The sequence below is a fragment of the Thermobia domestica genome, chromosome 11, assembly GCF_964235325.1.
Source record: "Thermobia domestica chromosome 11, izTheDome1.hap1.1, whole genome shotgun sequence".
Taxonomy (NCBI): Eukaryota; Metazoa; Arthropoda; class Insecta; order Zygentoma; family Lepismatidae; genus Thermobia; species Thermobia domestica.
In genome coordinates this window covers 24,363,465-24,386,363 of record NC_137464.1, presented here as the reverse complement: position 1 = coordinate 24,386,363, position 22,899 = coordinate 24,363,465, and the positions used below count along the sequence as shown (strand labels likewise).

Genomic DNA, 22,899 nt, shown 5'->3' with positions numbered 1-22,899 from the left:
ATTAACGGAAGTAAAGAGTAAACTATCTCAATGCAGCTCAACTCACAAATAGACACATTAACGGAAGTAAAGAGTAAACTATCTCAATGCAGCTCAACTCACAAATAGACACGTTAACGGGAGTAAAGAGTAAACTATGTCAATGCGGGAGAACTCACAAATAGACACGTTAACGGAAGTAAAGAGTAAACTATGTCAATTCAGGTGAACTCACAAATAGACACATTAACGGAAGTAAAGAGTAAACTATCTCAATGCAGCTCAACTCACAAATAGACACATTAACGGAAGTAAAGAGTAAACTATTTCAATGTAGGTGAACTCACAAATAGACATATTAACGGAAGTAAAGAGTAAACTATCTCAATGCAGCTCAACTCACAAATAGACACGTTAACGGAAGTAAAGAGTAAACTATGTTAATGCAGGTGAACTCACAAATAGGCAAATTTGGTTAAGTAAAGAAAACCTATTTTGTGCAGATAAACTCACAAATCAGCACATTAATGAAAATAAAGATGGATGTATCCCAATACAGGCAACCTGACAAATAGGCGCATTGATGTAAGTAATGTGAATATATGTGGATATTAGATCCACACCGACAGGTTGGTCAAGTATTGATTGATTACTTCCGAGTGTCGATAATCAATAGTCAGCGGACTGTTATGTTGAAAGTGATTATTATTGTCTTTTATTATCTGCGCGTGCATTAGGTTCTGTTAATCTTTGATTACTTATTGAAACCGATAAGACCGTTAAGATATAACACATTCTTATTAATTTACTTGACTGTTTCTTAGTTTATTCAATGCATATCAAAGCAAGAAAGACTTTCTTTGCAAGAGAATTGTTACCGTCTGAACTAAATAATGCTGACTAATGCTTTTCCCCCCATTTCTGTAACGTACTGTAACACTCTCATCAACTGTGGTATACTCTGAAATAAACCAGAAAGACCTTCTTCAACTTCTCCTGCTCTACCAAATTATCCACTTTCCGTGTCGAGTATCGACGAAATTGATGAAAGTAAAGAGAAAGTTCTCTCAATGCATGTTAATTCAGAAATAGCCACATTGGTGTAAGTAAAGAGAAACCTGCTACGATACAGGTGAACTCAGAAACAGACACATTGGAGTAAGTAAAGAGAAACCTACCACGATACAGGTGAACTCAGAAATAGACATATTGGAGTAAGTAAAGAGAAACCTACCACGATACAGGTGAACTAAGACACATTGGAGTAAATAAAGAGAAACCTGCCACGATACGGATGAACTCAGAAATAGACACATTGGAGTAAGTAAAGAGAAACCTGCTACGATACAAGTGAACTCAGAAGTACTCACATTGGCGTGAGTAAAGAGAAACCTGTCTCAATGCAGGTGAGCTCACAAACAGGTACATTCTTGTAAGTAATAAGGAATCTGCCTCAATGTGAGTGAACTCAAAAATAGGTGCATTGGTGTAAGTGAAGAGAAATCTGTCTCAATGCAGGTTAACTCACCAATAGGCACATTGAGGACAGTAAAGAGCAATCTGTTGTGGACAATAATTCTTGACTATCTAATACCCCTTAGAGGAATATGGATTTCAATAGAAGATTTGAAATTCATTCGAAATTATTTATGAAAATGGTTTCTTTAAATTTGATAGTCCATTAATATTTGTACCAACAATTCACATGTTTGATATAATATTTCTAACGAATACTGTAGAGTTCTATTTACCTTCTAGCGTATTGAGTTTATTATTGTTTCCAAAACTGAAGTGATTAAATCTACAGAGCAAGTAAACATAGACACAATAAAATTAACTGTAATTGAAACGCATTCCAAATGAGAAGTGAAACATTCTACTCTAAAGATGCAAGTTTTGAGGACATTTTATCAAGAATGCATGGAGATCAAAATAAAAATCTAAAAAGTATTGTATAATGTGTAAAAGGTATTTTTGTTCAGGAAATATGTAAAGGAAAAAGAATAGAATTTGGAATTTCAATTTTTTATCAACAACTAACAGAAATTTTTCGTCCGTGAGATTGGTTGTGCAAAAGTAAGAATTTTGTTCTTAATACAGAGATTTATAGGTTCCATGTACGACGAATGTAAAGGCGCAGAACAGAGACAGCGCAGAAATGTCTAAGTTGCTCTGTTGAGATAGTAGTGTGAGATACATCTTTTAGCAAAGTAATCGAAAATGAAAATGAAAGTGAAATGAAATGAAATCTTTAAGTTTTACGTCCCACGGTTATGCCGGTTAGGCTAAAGGAGACGGTGACGACGAGAAATGAATGAAATGGTGGAATGAAGAAAGTAGAAGGAAACGGGACAACTCCGAGAAAACCCAAGAACATGGAATGTGCCCATCATAAAGCCCACTTGCACGAGCTGGGATCGAACTAGGGACCCCACGCAACAGAGCAATGTAATCGTGTTACGCAAAGTTCAACAGGACCAAAAGTGAATCAAATCTACTAAAGCTACATTGTAACACTTTCCAATGTGTACCGGTACTTCAATTATTCAACGTAATTAAATAGTGCAACGAACACGAATTTTTGTTGGACGTTGTACTGTGTGAAATAAATAGTGTGACGATATGCAGCGCGAAGCCTCCAGACTGTGCACCACCGACTACGTCACACCATAAGATGCCTCAGAGAAACTGCAGCATTGAAACACAGAAAGCATTGAAACAAGAGTGGAATACCCTTTGTCCACCTGTAAAGTAGTCACAGGCGGAAAGTACGCAATCAAGCAATTACCAAGAGCGTTGGTCGCCACGCAAAACACAATAGGTGGTGGAAGGGCGGATTACTATAGGTGAGTCTAACTTCAAATTTATCTGTCAGTCATTACTAGTTATTCCGATAATAGATCTTCTTCTTTGTTGAGAATAAGAAGTAGCTTTGGTACTGAAATAACCTTTAAGACTCGAGAAAGTTCTGAATATCTTAGTTCCTTATAATCTTAAATCTTGTATTTACAGTCAAATTTATCTAGTTAAGTGACAGTCAAATTTTGAAACTGTCGCAGGTATGCTGATATATATATATATATATCTTGAACCCAAGAAAGGCTACAGGAGATAGTTGTTAAAATAGTTGACACAGAGAAGCTATAAGGAATGGAAATCAGTAACGAAAAATCGAAAGTCATGGTTACTTTATATCCCGTGGAAACGCGTCCTTACGAGGCAGAGTAAAGCAGAGAGATTTTGAAGAGGTCGATAATTTCAAGTATCTGGGAAGTATTTTGACGAGAGACGCTTACTGCACCAAAAGAACAGGTCACGAATTGACATAGACAAAGAAGCATTCAACAAGAAAAGATCACTCTTAACTAGCATTGGACTTAGGAAGAAGTTGGTCAAATGCTATATATGGAGTATTGGACTGTATCGTTCAAACACTTGGACAATACAGAAGTTAGAAAAATAAATATTTAGAGACCATCGAAATGTGGTGTTGGAGGAAGATGGAGAAGATAAAATGTACACAGAGAAAGAGAAACAAACGAAGATGATTTAAAAAGGATAGGAGAGAAGAGGACACTTTTAGCCAGCATCCTTCGTAGGAAAGCCAAAAGGATTGGACACATCTTAGGAAGAAAATCTCTTCTTCATACAGCCATAGAAGGAAAGATACAGTAGAAGAAAACGGAGGAGTAGGAAGATCGAGAAACGTGAAAGAAACATTTCCAGACCCAAAACTAAAATTACAATTATAATAAAATTAAAAATAACTTATTAGTTCCAGAACCTGGCAAAAAGCCGAATACTTAATAATAATAATAATAATAATAATAATAATAATAATAATAATAATAATAATAATAATAATAATAATAATAATAATAATAATAATAATAATAATAATATATGTGCATATACGACGTATCATATACCTATGACGTAGAGAAAGGGAGAGAGTAAAAAGAACAGTTTTCTTACGTGAAGATTTTTTTTTTATTCTGAGAAAAAAAGAAAACATTCTTTTTGTCATTTGTAATATCAAATGGCTTATCTTATTGTTTCTAATATATCTTCGTTTCCTTCCGTTCATTAAAAAGAACTTATTTGGTTTCTTATTATTTGAACTTACCGGACTCATACTAATACACTAGAACAAGAGGTATGCAACCCACATTCCACTTATGAAATGCTAGGAAACATAAGAAGTAAGGAAAAGTATCCATACGAAAGATCCTCTCAAATTGTAAGCTTCTTTATTTTTAGATGCGTATATTGAAAACAAGTGAGTTTCGTTCCACAGTATGAAACTAAGGCAGACTTCCAAGATATCCGAATTCAATACGAAAATTGCAGATAATTGATCTATAGAAAAACAAAATTGATTTTGGAATATTCTTTCGGTACTGAATCAATTAAAAAAACTGCTTTTCGCCATCTATTACCATTGTTTTCGGTATGACGATCAGCGTTGAAACCGACTTTTCACCACTTTCGGATTGAATAGAGGGACAGATAAATGTGGAGATAGAGGAGATGCTCAATCCGTATTGAAAAGCCATTTCTCATTATGGCATATCGTTTTTGGTCTATGTAGATCAATATTGAAACCGAAAGAGGTAATAAGTTTCTACCACTTCCTGTTCCAGTAGAGAGGTAAGAGTGGAGACGGGATGTATATTTGGAGAAGCTAAATCGGTTCAAAAAAAAAAAAAAAAAACGAAAACACCTTTCGCTACCATTTTTTACTCTATAATGGTTACGTTGAAAATAGAAATAGTTGATTTGTACCATTATCCAATTTGAATATAGAGGATGGAAACTATTCTTGAGATAATAAATTGATTTTAAATGGTCATTTCTCCCCCTCTCTTACTGTTTTTCATTGATAGCTATCTATAGACGGAAATAGGCATCCTAGAAGACTTCCCGTGCTTAAGTGTAGAATAGAGTGGAGGTCAAAAGAGTGAGAGGTAATGAAGGAAAATTACAGAGGATACTATAATTGGAAGCGTAGATCGATAGGATATGCCTTTCACTAATATTATTCGATACCTATTTAGAAGTGAAGATTGTGTTTCGGTTGGAGGTTGAAGGCAAGAGGTATATCCACTTTGTACAGTGTAGATGATAAACCTCTTATAACGTAATCTCAAAGAAAAATCAATATGCCATAGCAATGCATCGACTTAGGAGATTAATTTTTGCAACGAAGTTACCCGATTCCTGAAACAATTGTATCCCGAATTGTATTTTCGCCATGAAAATTGCAATAAGTATTTGCATCATGAAAATCTCGTATCTCGAATCGAATTTTCTCATTAAAAAATAATGAAGATCTAGGTAATTTCATCCACATTTCAACCCTCATGCGACCAACCCCAGGAGACATCAACAACGGTTTACTCTCAGTGTATGGCGCGGCATTGTTGGTGACACTTTACTAGGCTCATACATACTTCCGTAGTGGCTGACGGGAAACACCTATCGAAACTTAGTGGAAACCCACATTCCGGGTGCATTGAATAACTTGCCCTTGGCTCTACGTCTATCAACGAAAAGGCATATCAGTGGAATGCTTCGTCCTTCAAGAAGACATTGGTATCAAAATTATCTTCCTAGCTAAATTAAGTACTGATCTATTGAGGTCTAAATGGAGTCACATTGCGGGGCGTCCAGAAAGTTACTATTTCACACTGTCAGGCAGCTCGATGGCCGTAACTTTGTAATGATGCTGTAACCACTCCGTGTTCAAGTCGCTATTCGTGGTTCATGGTCCTACCAATAAGTATTTTCCTGGTACCTGAACTTACCTGGATAGGACGATGAAGGACCTCTCCAAGAAGGGTTACAAATTGTTTCCAAATCACTCGTCGGTCTCAATGATGAGACGAGCATTAGGCACCGAGAGGTTCGGGTGTCTCGTCTCGAAAACCTCACGGACGATCAGACGGTCATCCAGACCATAACGCATGCAAACATCACTCACACAAACAACGAAAACACACTGGATTAAATAACATTATACTTATTTATTAGAATGTTATGGTATAAAAAAATAACGAAGAGGAAGGAACACAACACTGAACACAGAATATGTATAATAATTTTCATCACTAAACTCACACTTTGACTTTCTAATGCACTGTAGTCCTTTATATATATGAGATTATAATTCAGATTTCACTGCAAATGCCTCTCACACCATTGACGCACTTGGGGATTAGCACTGGGGGGAAAAGTTGTCGTGACAATCTCACGTAGGAATCCAGTTGCTGTGTCCAACAATCCTGAAGCATAAAGATGAGCCTTCAGCAAATTAAAACAGAAAGTAGAATGCTGATGTTGGAGGACGCGTATATAACTGACATGTACGCACAAGCTCTGCGGACCTGGGACTTTACTAGTTGGGGACTAGCCGTAAGAAAACGTCCTTCACCGGCTAGTAGCTTGTTCCCCTTAACACAAAATCATACTTGGTTCCCGACGCAACGTGCGTGGTGGCTGCGTACAATACCGGAGTCAAACTCCCTGAGCACCAAAGCTCAAGGTACGGGCCGCAATGGTCGACTGAAGAGTGTTGGCAGTTCATTCGAAAAATCACTCAGTTAACCCACCTGTATGCTCATGCAAACAGAATACAGAAAACAATTTATGTTAATTTTAGTCAACTGCCCACAATGCACGAGACATTGCGATAACTCGGGCGTGAGAAAGTACAGAGAACGAGCTGCAAAGCAACTTGACCGGCGTCACTCTGGTCACTTGAGTACCTGTTCTGGTCTAGTCTGCTCTAATCTATTGCAATGTTTCATGAGCGGTCAAAGAAGGCACTTAATTCAGTTCCAAATAACTGCAGAATATATACTGTGCATAATAATAAGTCAGGGAGAAACACTGAAAAGATTCGTCACTAACTGAAATGTTCTCACCAAAAGCAATGTTTTAAATATATATATATGAAAAAGCAATGAAAGACTTTTTTGTCCAATTGTGTGGGAAAGAAGCAATTCCCACCAAAGAAAGAACTTATATGCGTTGCAGAATAAAGTATAAATCGAAAATAATAATCACTGTCTTTACGAAATATACAGGGCGTCCACAAAAATACTTCTATAACCTGGTAGCGGTTATAATGCATTTCCCGACATATGGTCATATTTTGCCTTACTTTTTTGTTACACCCTGTATATATCTATATACATATTTAAAAAAAAAACTAGCATAAATTTACTTACTTTGTTAGAAAATGAGGCAATAAGTGTGTAATTTTGCCCCTGAGACAGAGATATCATGCTGTTCCAGAATAAATTTGAACACTGATACATTGGTATTCTCTATATTAAATATAATGGTATGTCAGTGAAAAAGATTGAGGATCCTTTGCGTAGACTGTAGGGATTGATTTTATGTGGTGATCTGAGCATTCATCAAATCGCACCGGATTCAACACTGTAAAAAACAAAATAGCATTTAAACACTTTTAGTACAGATGTTGACGGGGAAATATATCAAGTGTATGTTTTTAAAGTGTGCTTCGCATGTTCAAAAGCGTTCATTCTCCGAAAGCAGTATCTAGTATGACATATTTAAAATACTTTTTTCTCGTCAAACAGTTCAAAAACAAAATGATGATACACATTTTGCACATTTTGTACATACATCTAGGACATACTTGGAAAACAGAGTATCTACAAGGGGTGAATATGTGTCATCTGGAGATGTTCAAAGAGTATCGGTAATGTGTACAGTGTCCTACTGTGTCTAAAAATAGTTTATGTATTTCTTGCAGTGAAGTCAAAGTTGTGGGTTGGAGCCCACGTTAATAGAAGATTCTGTTCGTCATAACCTTGGTCTTACATAAGGATGTAAAGCAAAAAAGCTGTAAAAATAAAGGAAAGAAATTTAATATTTCCGTTATCGGTATTATTGGTAAAACATTAATTACATAATCCACATTTCCTTGTTATGCCATAATGTGATTTGTCGACTTTGTGCATAAATCTTCTTTGTGAAATCTTAAAAAGAAATAATCTTTTTTAAAAGTGTGTCATATGGTAACTCTAAGTGAACAGCATCGTGTTCATGAGTACTTCCTTAGAAGGTACGGAGGTTCATTGGCAGAGTTTTCAACTCTAATGCAAGGAGCCCCTGGTTCAGTTATATGAGTTTATGAGCTTCTGCTCCCCCCATACTTTCATTCCACCAATTCTTTCATAATCACTCATCTTCCGTCTTCTTTAGTCTAAATACTTAAGCGTGGGAAGTTAAACTAAAGATTTTATTTCCATTTTTTCATTTCGTATTGTTGTAACTCTTACAAGACAAATTTAAAAAACAAAAAAATATTTCTGTTAAACAACAAATTGGTTGGTTCGTCAATCTGAAGTTTACTGACCCTTTGAGCACTGTGACTATAAGAATCACTGGCCTTCAGTTTTACGTTGTTAGTATTGCCCACGAGAAGAGAAATATATTTTCAAATTTGAGACGAGACGATAGGTAAGGCAATTCTCGTCTCAAACACTAGACAAGAATCAAGACAAGATGAGCAATTTCTTGAGTCTCGTGAGCAGCACTACTTCACCCAAGTTTAACATCTCAAGCATTGTCCTAGTGTTACATGATTTATAGTATAAAGACCATAAATTGATAAGGGATTGCCCATATATTACGTAACACGTCAAAGAGGGAGAGAAGGTTCAGCTTTGCGTTACGAAGTGTGACAATGGGGGAGGAAGGGGGTTCCATCTTCGTTACGTAACGTATTTTTTGCTGTGATTTTTACTTTTATTCTCAGGTTTATATGCAGTCTTTTAAACAAATAATTTTATTCAGTTCTGTTCTGTTTTATAAATAAATAAATATTTCTATTGTTTTAGGAAATTGCGAACATATAGCCTACGGTATATAAAATGAATCACGCAGAAGTAATTCGAAGACTACTAGACATTACAGAGTAGCATGTCTGGTGACTAACCCTGCGTGTATTGTAATACAACAAAACTCCGTTTTGTAGCTATCGCTGCACTTCATTTACGGCATATGAAGCTTTTCTGGAGTTAGTTGTTAGCGATCATAACCACTATTTAAAAATGCCCTCGTGTTTCCACTCGTATAGCTACTTCTAAAAATATGATTCAAAATGTTTGATTTGAATGATTACCCGCTTCAATCTTCTAAGGAGTTTCAGCATGTGAAACAGAAGAACTGTTTTTCGTCTGAAGTAATATTTTTCGTGAAATAATATTTTCCGTGATGGAAAGATAAATGATTTGATGAGCAAAATAAGATACTAAGAACTGATTTTATTGGATATTCATCTCGTACTGAACGTTTTGTTCTTTGGATTTGAATTTTCCTGAAGAAATTGCGTTTATTCGCATTCTGACATTGATTTAGAACAAGAATAATTTAAAACGGAGTAAATTGAAGTCTAAAAATCAAATTTGATAGCTTTTGTTCACAAACGAGATGTTCCTGCTCCTCCACGTGTGGAGTCACGTCGAAACTATGATCGACGAGAAAGAGAACTTCTTTGGATCGTCGAAACTGGCGAACTTCAACTACATGAAGTATCCTGAATCCCGCAAGAAGAGGTCGATGTCAGTTCTTTTGATCTAGTTTCATCTGCATCTTTCGGCAATACTTCCTCCTTACTAATCATCGGTGACCTAAATGATTGGGTGCGATCTCCTTGGAAAAACGACAGTATTGAAGAATTAAAGACTAGTTAATTAAACAACTTTGTGTGATTAAAATATTATTACTGTACCGCCATTTTCTAATACATTGATTTGTTGGCGAGAAAAACAGTACAAATTTATTCGGAATACAAACATCTTGTAATAAAAAGTTATGGCATTAAAATGAGTTTTTTTTTTATTGTAATAACCCTCAAATTAAGCAAGATTGGTGAGAAAACAAAAGTCAAAGAGCGTTACGTGACAAAAGGTGGAGGGGTTCGGCCTTGTGTTCCGAAGTGTGACAAGGGGGAGGGAGGGATAAAAAATTGGTCAAAAATAGCGTTACGTAATATGTGAACAGTTTCTAAAGTGAACACCGTGAAGAATATTTATCAATGTTTAAAGATATACAAGTCATTACACAATACCCTCCAATAACAAATACATGATTTAAGTGCTGTTATATCACACCCTTTATGGACTTTTCATAACACAGAAATATTCTGATGATTTGTAGATGGAACTTTAAAATGGTGGACCTCTCGTAACACATAAGAATTCTGATAACTTCTTGAGGAAATTAACAACAAAAAAAAATTAAAAGTATAAATTTTGTACATAAATTTACACAAAGGGGAGGAAGATTTTTCGAAAATCGACGCGAGGCGAGACTTCTGTAAAACAAGAATTTTAGGAAAGATCCCCAAAAAATGCATCAAAAGATTACAATCTTGGCCAATAATTAGTTTTCGGATCAGGGGCAACAACATATTTGAACGGCCCCTAAATCGAGTATTCATATATTTTTACAGAACAAGGACATCATACTGAGTTAAGTGATAGTTTGGGTTTGGCTACACTATATGTAGTTCTCCAAATATAAGGCTTACAATAAAATTTTTGATTGAAATATATTGGATCTTTTGATCCAATAATATGAGACTAGATAATAAAACGTTATTTCTTGTCTCGTCTCTTCTCGTGGGCGACATTAAACGTGGGATCAGAACGCCATCAGCTCCCACTAGGGAATCGAACCAGAATTTCCTGCACCAAAGAACTGTATACTAACAATATTACCATGAGAAAGCTCAATTAAACAAAAAAAACGTTGACCTCTTTGTGATAGGCATTTAAATCTTATTGACACATCTTAAGCTTTCAACATACACGCACAGGAAATAAATGTAAAAATAAACTCACTATGTACGAGTACATTCAAAATGATAGAAATGGAAGATCAATTTTTGATTCATTATTTAGTTTCTCTTTACATTCTATACAACTTGAGGTCTCCTCCTTTTTTTTTCGTTTTCAAAAGAGTTTGTACACTTGTGTATTTTTCTTTCTCTCTTTCTTTTCTTTTTTCTAAAGTTTTCTCCCCCCCTCTTCCTTGTGTTCGTTTCGCTTCTTATCTTTCAGGACTTTGGTTGCGCGTTCCGCTATTCGCTTGTTCTTCTGCGCTTCCCGATCGATCTGCTATGGTACCTCTATCCCCCCTTGACAAGATGGAATGGATCTGGCCTCATTAATTCTCTCTACCAGCCTTGTGCGAATACTGTACAACTGGCGCCTACAAGCCTATGGGCTAAAAGTACATAAGGGGCTATGCAATTAAATAAACGAAATATCTTAATTACCAAGAGATGCCCTCTTTATCGTTATCGCCGACAAAGTACAGTAAAGCAATCGTAAAAAAAAAAATAAAAAAATAAGTAAACAGATTACGTAAATCTTCTAACGTGGCGCCATGTTTTGTCCTCACACAAAGAATAATCTAATATTAATACAATATAAGATTTGTTTGTCAAAAATTGACGTTTTACGGACCAGAATCCAGTGAGAAGTGTCTCTCTGCAGCAATCCTGAGCGATATGCGCTGACGTAGCCTCCAGTCTCGCAGTGAACGAGTCAAATTTCGCCCTTTACAAGTGGAGCCATCTTGCGCCATTATTTTTAATTCAGCAACCACCCCCGCGCGCTCCTAAAAGCAGCAAGGAAGCAGTAGCGCGCTTGCGAAGTGCATGCTGGGAGCCCCGCAGGAGGGGGGAAGGGCAATGGTGTGTGTTTCATGAATACAAGGAAAGAGTGAGGGCGCATTCGCATACACTATATACTACAGAAGCGTGGCGAGAAAAGCTCGGGTCGGTACGAATGGTGTATTATTTCGAGCACTAGTTCGATCTATTGACGTATATTTCCGGCATTATTATCGTGATTATAGATTTGTGTGATGGTGAATTAATGATTGTACATACTAAAACATAGCCCGTTACCGTGTGTGACCACAAGAGTGTGTGAGTGTGTGTAATATATTTATGCGTGTTTTCATTTTTTCAACTAACGAAAAATATGTGTAACCTAGTTACTTCGTAAATATATTTTATTTTGCTATTCGGGGGGGAATCAACACAGCAACAGTGAACAAATGTGTGGAATAATCATTCAAAACTGGAAACACTAAAAGAATTATCAAATACTCAGAGACTTCCCATACTAACAACGTGCTTTTGACAGTTCTTATATAGCATAGTTATAGATCAGAATTTTCTTTTTTAGTGTAAGTGAACAGATAATGTCGGTAGGGTCATGGAAATAGAAACTAAACTACAGAAGTGAAATTGTGACAAAGTTCATTGTGTGTAACACTTAAATAACAGCAAATAGTTTAATTTTCTGTACTCAGATCGTATGGCTTTCCGAGTTGATTCCCTGTAGTAAATACAGCGAATGAAGGAAATTTTCTTTATTTTTCGTCTTTCGTTTCATTAGTATATGCTAAAACTAGTTTACTGTGTATTGTGTGTTTACTAAATATTACAGGCAGAAGATTTGTATGATCCAATGGTGCGTTGTATCCATATAAATGCATTTTTCTTGCCTTTCTCCGCGTATTTCTGCACTTTCAGTGTCGAACTCGCAGTTTCGTTTTCTATATCTGTGTTGAAATTTATTGATCCAAAAAGACCAACGTAAAATTGGGGTCACGGATAGACTTTTTAAAAAATATTTGAAACAGGGCAGGGAAGTAGATGTTTTCAGGAGTTGACATGTCTTTGATTTTCATTCAGAGTGTCACAGAAGCGACCGGCCAAGGACCGCGAGCGAATACCGGGCGTCGTCCGAGGCCACTATCGACGACGATGCGTCTACTAACCGCCGTATTGCCCTTCTTCCTTCTGCTCCTCTCTGGAGTGACCTTGACCTCGGCCCTAGTACTGGAAGGGTCGCAAACCTCGTATGCGCAATTCGGTCAATGGAATGCTGGACTTAATGGGAGTTTGGAATTTGAGTTTAAAACGGATCAGCACAATGGCTTGCTACTTTATACTGATGACGGTGGGACATATGATTTCTTTGAGATTAAGCTCGTTGAGGGAGCCCTCAGACTCCGATACAACCTCGGAGGAGGGGCACAGGTCATCACAGTGGGTCGTGGCCTCAATGATGGGCACTGGCATAAAGTTGAAGTCAAGCGAAATAATGAAGAAACAACTCTTACTGTAGACTACGCTTCCAAGACCAGAAAATCACAGGGCAAAGAATTCTACTTTGGTCATTTGTCTAAAAATTCGGATGTATATGTTGGTGGTGTGCCCAGTTGGTATAATACTAGACTTATTCACTTAGCATTGCCTAGTGTGATATTTGAACCAAGATTCCTCGGAAGTATACGAAACTTGGTGTACGCTGGCGAAGATGGAATTCCAAGGAGGCAGGAACTCAAATATTCTGAGGTAAGATTCTTACGAAATTGCTTACTTATATCTATCTATATTTATCTTTGGCGCAAATCTGTCAACACTGTGGGGGCACGGGTAGGATCGTTCCCATAATCTCTTTTAAGGGATATTCAAAATATTTATGAAGTTGAAAAACAATGCTGTGGAGGATCAAGAGAGCAGAGTTGTCTTCAACAATGGAAGGCAGATTTGAGGCTTATTCTGAGAGGGAGGAGATTACACTGATATTACGATGGATGAATCTGGTTTCTAAGGTGAACCTGTTGTAAATTATGCAACAAGGAACCTCAATTTCATCTCAGTTTCCGTGGCAGTCGGATAAATCATCACATTTCTCTCTCTCTCCTCAATCAAATCGGATTATTAGGGGACAATCCCCAGTTCCAAGATTGGGGAACATGTCTCTCTCATCCCCCGGGATTTGCGCCAATAATCTATATATATATATATATATATATATATATATATATATATGTAGATATTGATATTTGAATATAATACTTCGCATACATTCAAATATATCTGGAGAGGAAAAATATTTGTAATTCTAATTACTTTTTGAAATTAGTATATAACTCTATCACAAATTATGTTCTTTATTCTTTTCAAGCTAAAAATCAAAGGGAGCCCGGCTAGACCAATTTTATAAGGGGAGCCGCAACCCTCACCAAACCGCTTTATTAAAAGTCGCAAATATTTATCACCGCGCTAATTATATTTTCACTGCATCATACATTTATGAGATGTAAGTAACTTAGCTGCTATTGGTTGTTAATTCCTTCTGTTTGTCAACCTTCCCGTATTTCATATATCATACTATATTCATTTAATATTTAAATAATTTAAAGGCGATTAACGTTGGGAAAAAAAGTGATGTGATATAAAATGGCATTTGTTTAAGAGCTCCTATTCCTCCAGGTGATGTTATAATTTAATCCTTAGTTGAAATATTATGGACAGCAGGGATCAGGGCTGGTCCTAGGCAATTTGCCGCCCCCTTTCTCCAGAGAGAACAAATCTTAAAAGTCAGGATTTTAAGTTTGCAACCCCATCCTGAACAACGAAGGAGAGGGAAAATGTACTCGTACTCAGAAAGGCTTTAACGCTACAAATACAACCTAGTTTCTGTTTTTTTTTCTTCTTTAAATAATAAACTATTATGTTAGTAAAAGATAAAGCAAATACATCCGCAAAGGAAAGATGATAATTCTTTTTATAGAGTTCAATATCAAGCTTCAATCTCAATATATCAGTTCGTAATTCGATTGCAACCAGCTCTTTTATGTTTATTTCTTGACTTTCCTTCTACATCTGTTATTTTTTAAAAAGTTCTTTCCACCTGTAATGATAAGGAACCTGTTTGTGACAAAGACAAGACTAGTTTTCATATCAAAACTGTGATAACTAACTAAATGGAACAGGTGTTCGCTACTTTTCGAGAATTGAGTTCTTGTATTTGACAACAATTAAACAATTTATGCTTGGATTTGTTTGATCCAGAGGCGGATCTAGGAAGTAAAAACTGTGCGGAGGGGGGAGTGCCAGAACCCAGACTATGATAGGTTTATCCTGAGTTTACTATAAATTTTCAAAAAATAAAATAAAATAAAATAAAATAAAAAAATAAATAAATAATAGCATAAATTATCTTTTTTACTGAAAAAACTGGGGGACTAGTCCCCCCAACCCCGGGCCAGGTCCGCCACTGGTTTGAGTATTTGCTTTAGCACTGTCCTTGTGACCTTAAACTAATGCAACCTAAAAATGATTTATGAATGTAGTATATTCAAATAGAATATCAGCTTAGTAAATTTAACTACCATCATCATGAAGTCTGATTCCATCTAGAAATATTTGTTTTAAATATCTAGGTAATATAGTTATGACAGAATTTGCTGCCCCTCGACATTTGCTGGCCTTGGCAGAGTTATCCACAAGCAGGTTTTAGGATACAAGTTGTGCTTATGATATTATTTGGGAGAAATTAATTTTTCATTCAAACTAGTAAAATCACATTGGCGAGTGGTAAAATTAAGGAGGGAAACATTTAGAGGGGCATAATAGTAAATTTGGTGGGATGATGGTATATTTGTTAGGAAGAGATGTCAATTTGTGCAATTGCGCCAAACTCTCACACAGAGAAAACAAAAGACGTATGTGGCGAACGTAAAAACGTAGGTACATGCGTAAATCCTGTAGTTTTGGGACTTAACGTACCATTATATATAACGTAATGCAGAAATCGTATAATTAAAAATATGTTTTATAATACTTTTCGTTTAGGTGTTCCATCTATACGTACTTTTCTATGAAAGAAAGAACTGTATAGGCAATAGGGATATCACATATGGACGTTTATAACATATAGCTGATATATGTTATACGGAAGACTGTTAGATGTCAGACATCCTGCAACGGCATGATGTAACATCTACCAAGAGAAAGGTAGTACGTATGTAGCATACATATAACGTATGCCATCATACAATTTTGCGTAGTAAATATACGGATTCCGTATATTTGAACAATATACTGCTGTTCAGACAACGTATTTTTCTCAGCGCAAGGGCGTCATTTGAGGAGGCAAGAGGAGGACAATTATCCCCTCCCCGTGAGTTGGAGAAGTCCATACCTTTTAGTCGATTGCATATAAATAACGTAATAGTAAAAAACGTGAAATTATTTTGTTAGTGAAGCATCTTGCCCCCCCCCCCCCCTTGGTAAAAACTGTAATGACGCTATTGCCAAGCCCTTATGGGGATTTGCATCCTGATAAACAGGGCATTTTAACGTAGTGATCAGTCCAAATATTTTGCTACTGTACACTAGTATTAGAAAAAGAAATTAATTTCAGTGGTTACAATGGTGGATCTAGAAAGTAAAAACTGAGGGCCTGCAGGAATTTCCAACGTTACTCTCTCCCGAAGGATATTAATGGCTAGGTTGGACGTTGACATTGTGTATCTCAAGTATAGTTTTACACATTGATTAACAGAAAAACTGCAATTAAAACTAACTATACCTAATCTTTCAAAAAAATTTCCATTTTCTTTCGGACTTTAAATTGCCACTACTTTTCTTTTTCAATTTTTGTAACAGTTCCTCACTGATTTTTCGTTTCACTCAGCTATTTTTCTCCATTCTTTTCCATACTCCCATTATGAGTGCTTCCAGTTGTTTTTTTTTCGTTTTTCACTGAACTTTCGCTAATTCCATATTTCTGTTTCACGCAGTAATATTCTTCCAATAAGGGATTTGAAAAATTATTCATTGCTGAAGGACATACAAAGGAACGCAATCTATTTACCTAAGAACACTTTTCCCCACCATCGCTGCTATTCTATTTTTCTATAATATGAAATGTATGCATGATGTAAGTGAAATATACCGGAGAAATGCGTCATTTGTTTTATTCACATGTTTAAATATTTCACTTACACGTCTTTATTTACTTTAATGATTTATTTCTCAGTTTTGTTCAGATCAGGATATTACTTGGATTAAAACTTTAAAAAGTACTAAAATAGCAAAGATTATCAAAACGTAAATCCTGGCCCTTAAGGGTTTCACTATAGCGAAATTAAACTACCGCTAATTTTACAGTTTTTCCGTAATATCTTAAAAAAAAATAATAATCGAAAACCAGAAACGTAGTGAACTAGACAATACGATTTTGCATGAGATACCGTTATCACAACTCAATCTATTTGCTTTCGATTTGCAACTGTAGAGAGATTTAGCATTTTTTTTTTTTTTTTTTTTGCGGGTTCTGTAAATAGCAGCATACCGAAAGCAGATAGGTGAATTGTGGTAAAGGTATCACATGCAAAATAATATTGTCTACTTCACCACGTTTCTGCTTTTCGAATATTTTTATTTGTTTTGAAGATATTACAGAAAAACTCTAAAATTAGCGGTAGTTTAATTTCGCTATAGTGATGACCTTTAACTAAACACATATTTTGCAACTTTACGCAATATCATGAGCCTACTCCAACGTAGGGTCCAAGGACACAGGAAAAATGCCTTCTCTAATGTATTGACATACTGTGAAATCGCTGTCGAACAATGATCCATATGAAGAAGTTACTTTTTTTTCTTTCTTTACAAAGCGTTTTCGCTTGTACTGTAGTTTTGTCAGTGCTTTCACCTCCCTAGTTCGCAAACAATTATTGTGAAGGCTGGTAGTCCACTTTTGACCTTAAAAAAAAGCAAATTAAGATTTGTAATTTTTATAAGTACTTATTAACTAGCTTGAGGGGATCAACTATAGTGCTGCCAAACTGTCTTGAGCCGTGGCAAAAATGCGAACTAAGGCTCACACCCTCGACACACTCACGTGTTGAGCCAATGAGGGTTCAGCTGTTGCTAAGCGAGAAAGCCTTAGTTCAGCCGATAGCAGCGCTCGGAACGGAAGACTAGGTGTCAAGTCAAGATGGTATACCTTTAGCATATGGAGTCAACTAGTTAGATCCCAGTCAAAGTAAGTTTGTGATCGATAACATTGTGTCCGTGGGTTTCCTCGGAGTACTCCCGTTTCGTTCCACACTTTCATTACACTAATTTTTCCATCATCATTCACTTGCCATAATCACCGTCTCCCTTGGCCTAACTAAATTAACTCTATAGCCTATAGGACCCGGAGGTTCAATACAGGGTACATAAAAGCTCTCCATTGACTTCTGTCAGCCAACTGGATCCAGTTTGTTAGCAGACACAGTTAAAGATACTTTTTTCCTGGAATCTGGAAAGTCCTTAAAACTCTCCGTCCTCTTCTTGGAGACATTTGTTAGAGATTTATGACCCCCGTTACCTGAAAATCAACGTTGCCAATCTCTCTGTTATCCCTTTCTTTTATCTTGTATTCATTGCTTTTTTTTTTTTTAAAAAAAATGCTGAATTTTGTTCAGTTTATGAAATGTTACGGAAGTACGGCAACATTGACGAGAATGACAGCGTACGTGCTGCCTAATATCAGCCCTCTGTTGTGTGGGGGAAAATGGGTAGTGGTTAGTGTAAGAGATCTCTAAGTTTGTCTCCAACAGTACTTTGTATTCCTATTTCTGAGAGATTCATCTTAATATTGTCCTCCCATTTGCGCCTAGGTCTTCCTAAAGGTCGTTTTCTGATTGGACTTCCAGTTAAAACTTTGAAAGCGTTCCTACTTTCTTCCATTCTGGCTACATGACCTGCACATCTAAGCCGTCTAGACTTGATGACCCTAACAATGTTTGGTAAGCGGTATAAATTATGTAGTTCCTCGTTATAAAGTTTCCGCCATTCTCCATTTCCCGTTCGTCTTGAGTCTGAATATTCGCTTCAGGATCTTCTATTCAAATATTTTCAATCTAGGTTGTTCCCTCAGAGTAAGCGACCATTTTCATAATCATACAGAACAACAGGCATGATTATCGTTTATTATTTATTTTAAGCTTCAAATTTCTCGACAGAATTCGCCAAGAATACATGTAATTTCCATCCTTGACTCTCCTCTAAAACCGGAAGTGATGGAAATCTACTACAAATTCCGGTTTTAATATTGACCAACATAAAATACAAATGATAAAAGGAAAACTTGTTTATTTTTAAAATTGATTTAGGGTTCTAAGAATAGGTATAATCTCTCTTAACCATCTATTAAAAGCAGAATTACCAGGAATTAACCCATGATTATCGTACATCATTTTTTTTGGTTTATAAATGAATTTTTGGTTTTCTCAAAAACTACACATCAGAATTCACCATTTTTCATTTCATTTTGCTTAGTTCAATAGAAGCTATCGATAGGTGTGTCTCCTATTTGGACAATTTCTTTTCCGTTAAACGATGTTAAAATTGTAGAAGTAATTATTGAGTAAATCTGCCAAGCAGCGTTGCCAGGTCGGAAAATCGAAATGCCTGTACATTTATCTGTAATAATCCGTATTTTTTAAATTTAAAATATGTGAATAAATATGTATAACGAATATTTCTATTTACATAAGCTTTTCGTGAGTTCTTTAGCACACTAAGGTTATTTAATTGATAATTGCGGAACAGAGACAATAAAATAATTTCTTTTTGCAGCATTAAGAGGTGTTACAAATCTCGATCCTGTTCTTTTCAGTCCGATGCCAAGTTACACTTGATATGCTTTTTTGTTTAGTTGATTCCGTCCAATGTTCTGCGTTAATTGCTAGGTTCTTTTTGCTAGTACATCTAGTGGACAACATTTAAACCATAATTTTCATCCTTGTTTTAGAAGACCTAGCAAACAAGCTACCAGTTATGGACTGTGTGTATTATACAACCTCGAACTAACTGGTAAATTCATATACTGGGGTATCTGATCTAACCCCCACGATAATTGTACAAACACACTTCGATTTCTTTCATTTGAGTTCTCAGCTCATCTCTTCATTTAAATGTTATAAACACCAAGGTTAATAGAGTAGTAGATAAACACCAACAAAAACAACCACACAAAGTAATATATATCTGAAGTATAAAACTAAACCAATCCTATAAATAAAGGGAATAACTTTTTGTCCAACACTTCCAACTACTGAGCACTTGTTTCATTAAGTTTCTGCAATGGTGCAACCAGTCCTTCTTTCAGAAAAAATGTTCCGGGGAGGGTACAATTAGTATTCCAGGGCAGGCCCGTAGCCAGCCCCAAAATTTAGGGGGGCCGGAAGAAGTTAGGGGGGGCCCGACCCAATCATATTATACTTCATCACCATATTATAGTTCATTTGCAAGCCTACCGTGAACTTTTATGGGGGACAGCCAAAATTTAGGGGTGCCCGGCCCTCTTGGATACGGGCCTGTTCCAGGGGTGCTGGTACTTCTATATTTATTATTATATTGTAGACATATTATTTTGGTTTCCTCCGGGGGGCACTCTCAGAGTCCTAGGGGGGCAGTGCCCCCCCAAAAAAATAGGTCTGGAAGAAACAATGCATTGACAAACATCGTACCATGATTTTCCGAACGTTCGTTTCAGCGTAGGTCTAAGCCTGTTTAGGGGTCCACTTAGTTGTAGCACGACATCTTCAAATTGGACAAAAATGGACAAAATTCTGAGGTTAGTTAAAATTTGAATTTTAAGATGTCGCACAACAGGTGATCAAACTGGCCCAAATTTTGAAATAGCCCTCTTCAATTTTTTTTCTTAGTTGGACGAAATTCTGAGCTAGTTAAAATTTGAATTTGAAGATGTCGCACTACAACTAAATGGACTTTTTGGTGTATAATCTCCGTCTATTCCATCCTTCTATTTTCTTGCTTTTGTATTTACAGCTCCTTCGACGATAATTTCCGAAATAATGTCTCTACTTGTTTCTCTTTCTCCATGTAATTATCCTTTGAATGATGTCCTTTCCTACTTTCTTTCCACTGAAATTTTCTGAAGTCTTACAGAAAAAATTAACAGGCAGCAAGCTCTCAGTGTAGACTACATAAAGGAGTTCGGTTTGTTGGTGCCCCAATGCAATTCTACTGACTCTCCACCCTTACTCAGAAACTTTAGTGTTGCCATAGTAATCGATTTTTATTTTAGGGTATATTTAACTTTTACTAAAGGCATAATAATTTCTCAATTAATATTGAAACCAGGGGCATCATTTCAGACTTCGCTTGAGGGGCAAGAGCACTATCGACATAAAACTTTTATGTTTTGTACTTGTATATTAGTAGACAATCCATTAAAACATATGTACTCCTCGGACTCTTAGTGGGGCAATTTCCCCCTCCTACCCCCCTAAATGACGCCCCTGATAGAAACTGTAAGCGGTAGTAGTGCGAAGATGGAATATATACTTCTGAGGCTTAATTGATTACAGGCAACTACTTCTGAATATGTATTACCTTTCTTACTCTATAGCGATTTACGTTAAAACCCGGAAGTTTTTGAGTCCTGCCACTTCCGGTCAAAATACTAGGGCATTTCCAAAAGCTTTCGGCCTGACACTGCAATATCACGCCACTGCCTGGTAATAAGCCGTTTATGACATATAGTGCCATCTGTGAGGAAAACGTATTAACCTGCAGTGAAATATTGTGGTTTGTAGAAGATTTAGCATCCACCTTACAGCCCAAATTTAGCACTGAGCTTTGGTAACAGCCGTGTGGACTAGAGCGTTGTTATGCAGTAATCGAACTCAGCGCACGGCAACTTTTCCAAACAATTGCCTCCAACGAAGTGACGCAGCTAGATAGTTGAAACTGATACAGTATTTCTTCTATAGATGGCGCTATATGCCATGAATTGCTCGTATGCGGACAGTTTCCATCTACCAATAATTCCTTAATCTATTTCTTCCTTCTATCTACAAATTTATTTCTGTCACTAACTATATATTTCTATTGCTATATTTATTCTTTTTTCTTCCTACCTATTTCCATTTATGTGACTTGTCTATTCATCCCTTCAAACTTCACTGTTTTTAACATTCTTATTTATTCACATTCTTTTTGGTGTTGTCGGTTTCATTTCGTAATTTATTTAACATCTGTTTTACAAAATAAATAAATAAATAAATAAATATGTAGTGTGAGATTAAATAGTGTGATGATGTGAGTTGTTTATAGTGTGATGATGTTTACTTTCCTTAGGACTATGGACAGTGAAAATGCATTACGGACTGTTGGCCGCGACACTTACTGGGCCCCGTGCAGGAATGCTACCAACAATCACTAATCCATTCACCAGACCAGTCGTCCCTGGAAAATGGAGCTCAAATTTAGCCCAAAAGAAGAACTTAACTCACACAAAAAAAACTCTTTTGACGGTCAATAACTTTCAGACCTTGCTTCCCAGGGACGTATTAACCTCTCTGACTTGCACGACAGAATCAGTCATTTTAAGTTTACGATTTCAAGTCCCATACCGCACGTCTTACGACCATATTTGGCAGCCAATACTCCAAGTGCTGCATATAAACTTAGCAATGTGTCGCTCAAGAACTTTTACTCTAGCTCAACGCATTCACTATCTGAATATTTACATTAGTTCCAAACTCTGGTTTCTAGCGCGTCTTTTTCCACTGTCCGACAAATATGCGCGCCAAATTGATTCATTATTTGGTTGGTTCATATGGCAAGGCTACATGTTCTGCGTGCAACGACGCGTTTTATATCTTCCGTCTGTACGTGGCGGTTTAAATCTAATCAGTGTGCGTCACAAATGTCGAGCTTTTTACATGCTCGCCCTCCATCATCTGGAACATGCCTCCTTCCACACTGCGCAATGGTTCCAATGCTGGGTAGATCGCCTTTGGCCAGGTAACAATCCTGCCTACGTTCGTTTTCACGAATCGTGCCCAACAATAATCTTACAGTTCATCCTGGCCTGGTCGATGGTTCCGAGTGAAAATTCTTCCACGTCTTGGACTCCTAAATCTCTCTATATCACATTGTTGCAATCTGAAGTGATAAATGTCACCCCACTATGTCAAGTCAGAGAATCGCACCACAATTGGCCTGCTATTTGGCGTACCATTCAAGAGCCGTATCTT

The 22,899-nt window shown here is 36.6% G+C and overlaps 1 protein-coding gene across 5 annotated transcripts in view; it reads left to right on the top strand.

Annotated features, from left to right (window-relative positions):
• Positions 1–11,694: 11,694 nt before the first annotated feature.
• Nrx-1 (Neurexin 1) overlaps positions 11,695–22,899 on the top strand; it is a 962,813-nt gene continuing 951,608 nt past the window's right edge. For 3 of the 5 annotated variants that reach the window (XM_081730243.1, XM_081730244.1, XM_081730241.1), the window contains exon 1: positions 11,695–13,396. In XM_081730243.1, the coding sequence (XP_081586369.1) occupies positions 12,692–13,396 (705 nt within the window). In that variant the 5' untranslated portion in view covers positions 11,695–12,691. The remainder of the gene's footprint in view (positions 13,397–22,899) is intronic. The other 2 variants (XM_081730246.1, XM_081730242.1) reach the window with 1 other exon arrangement.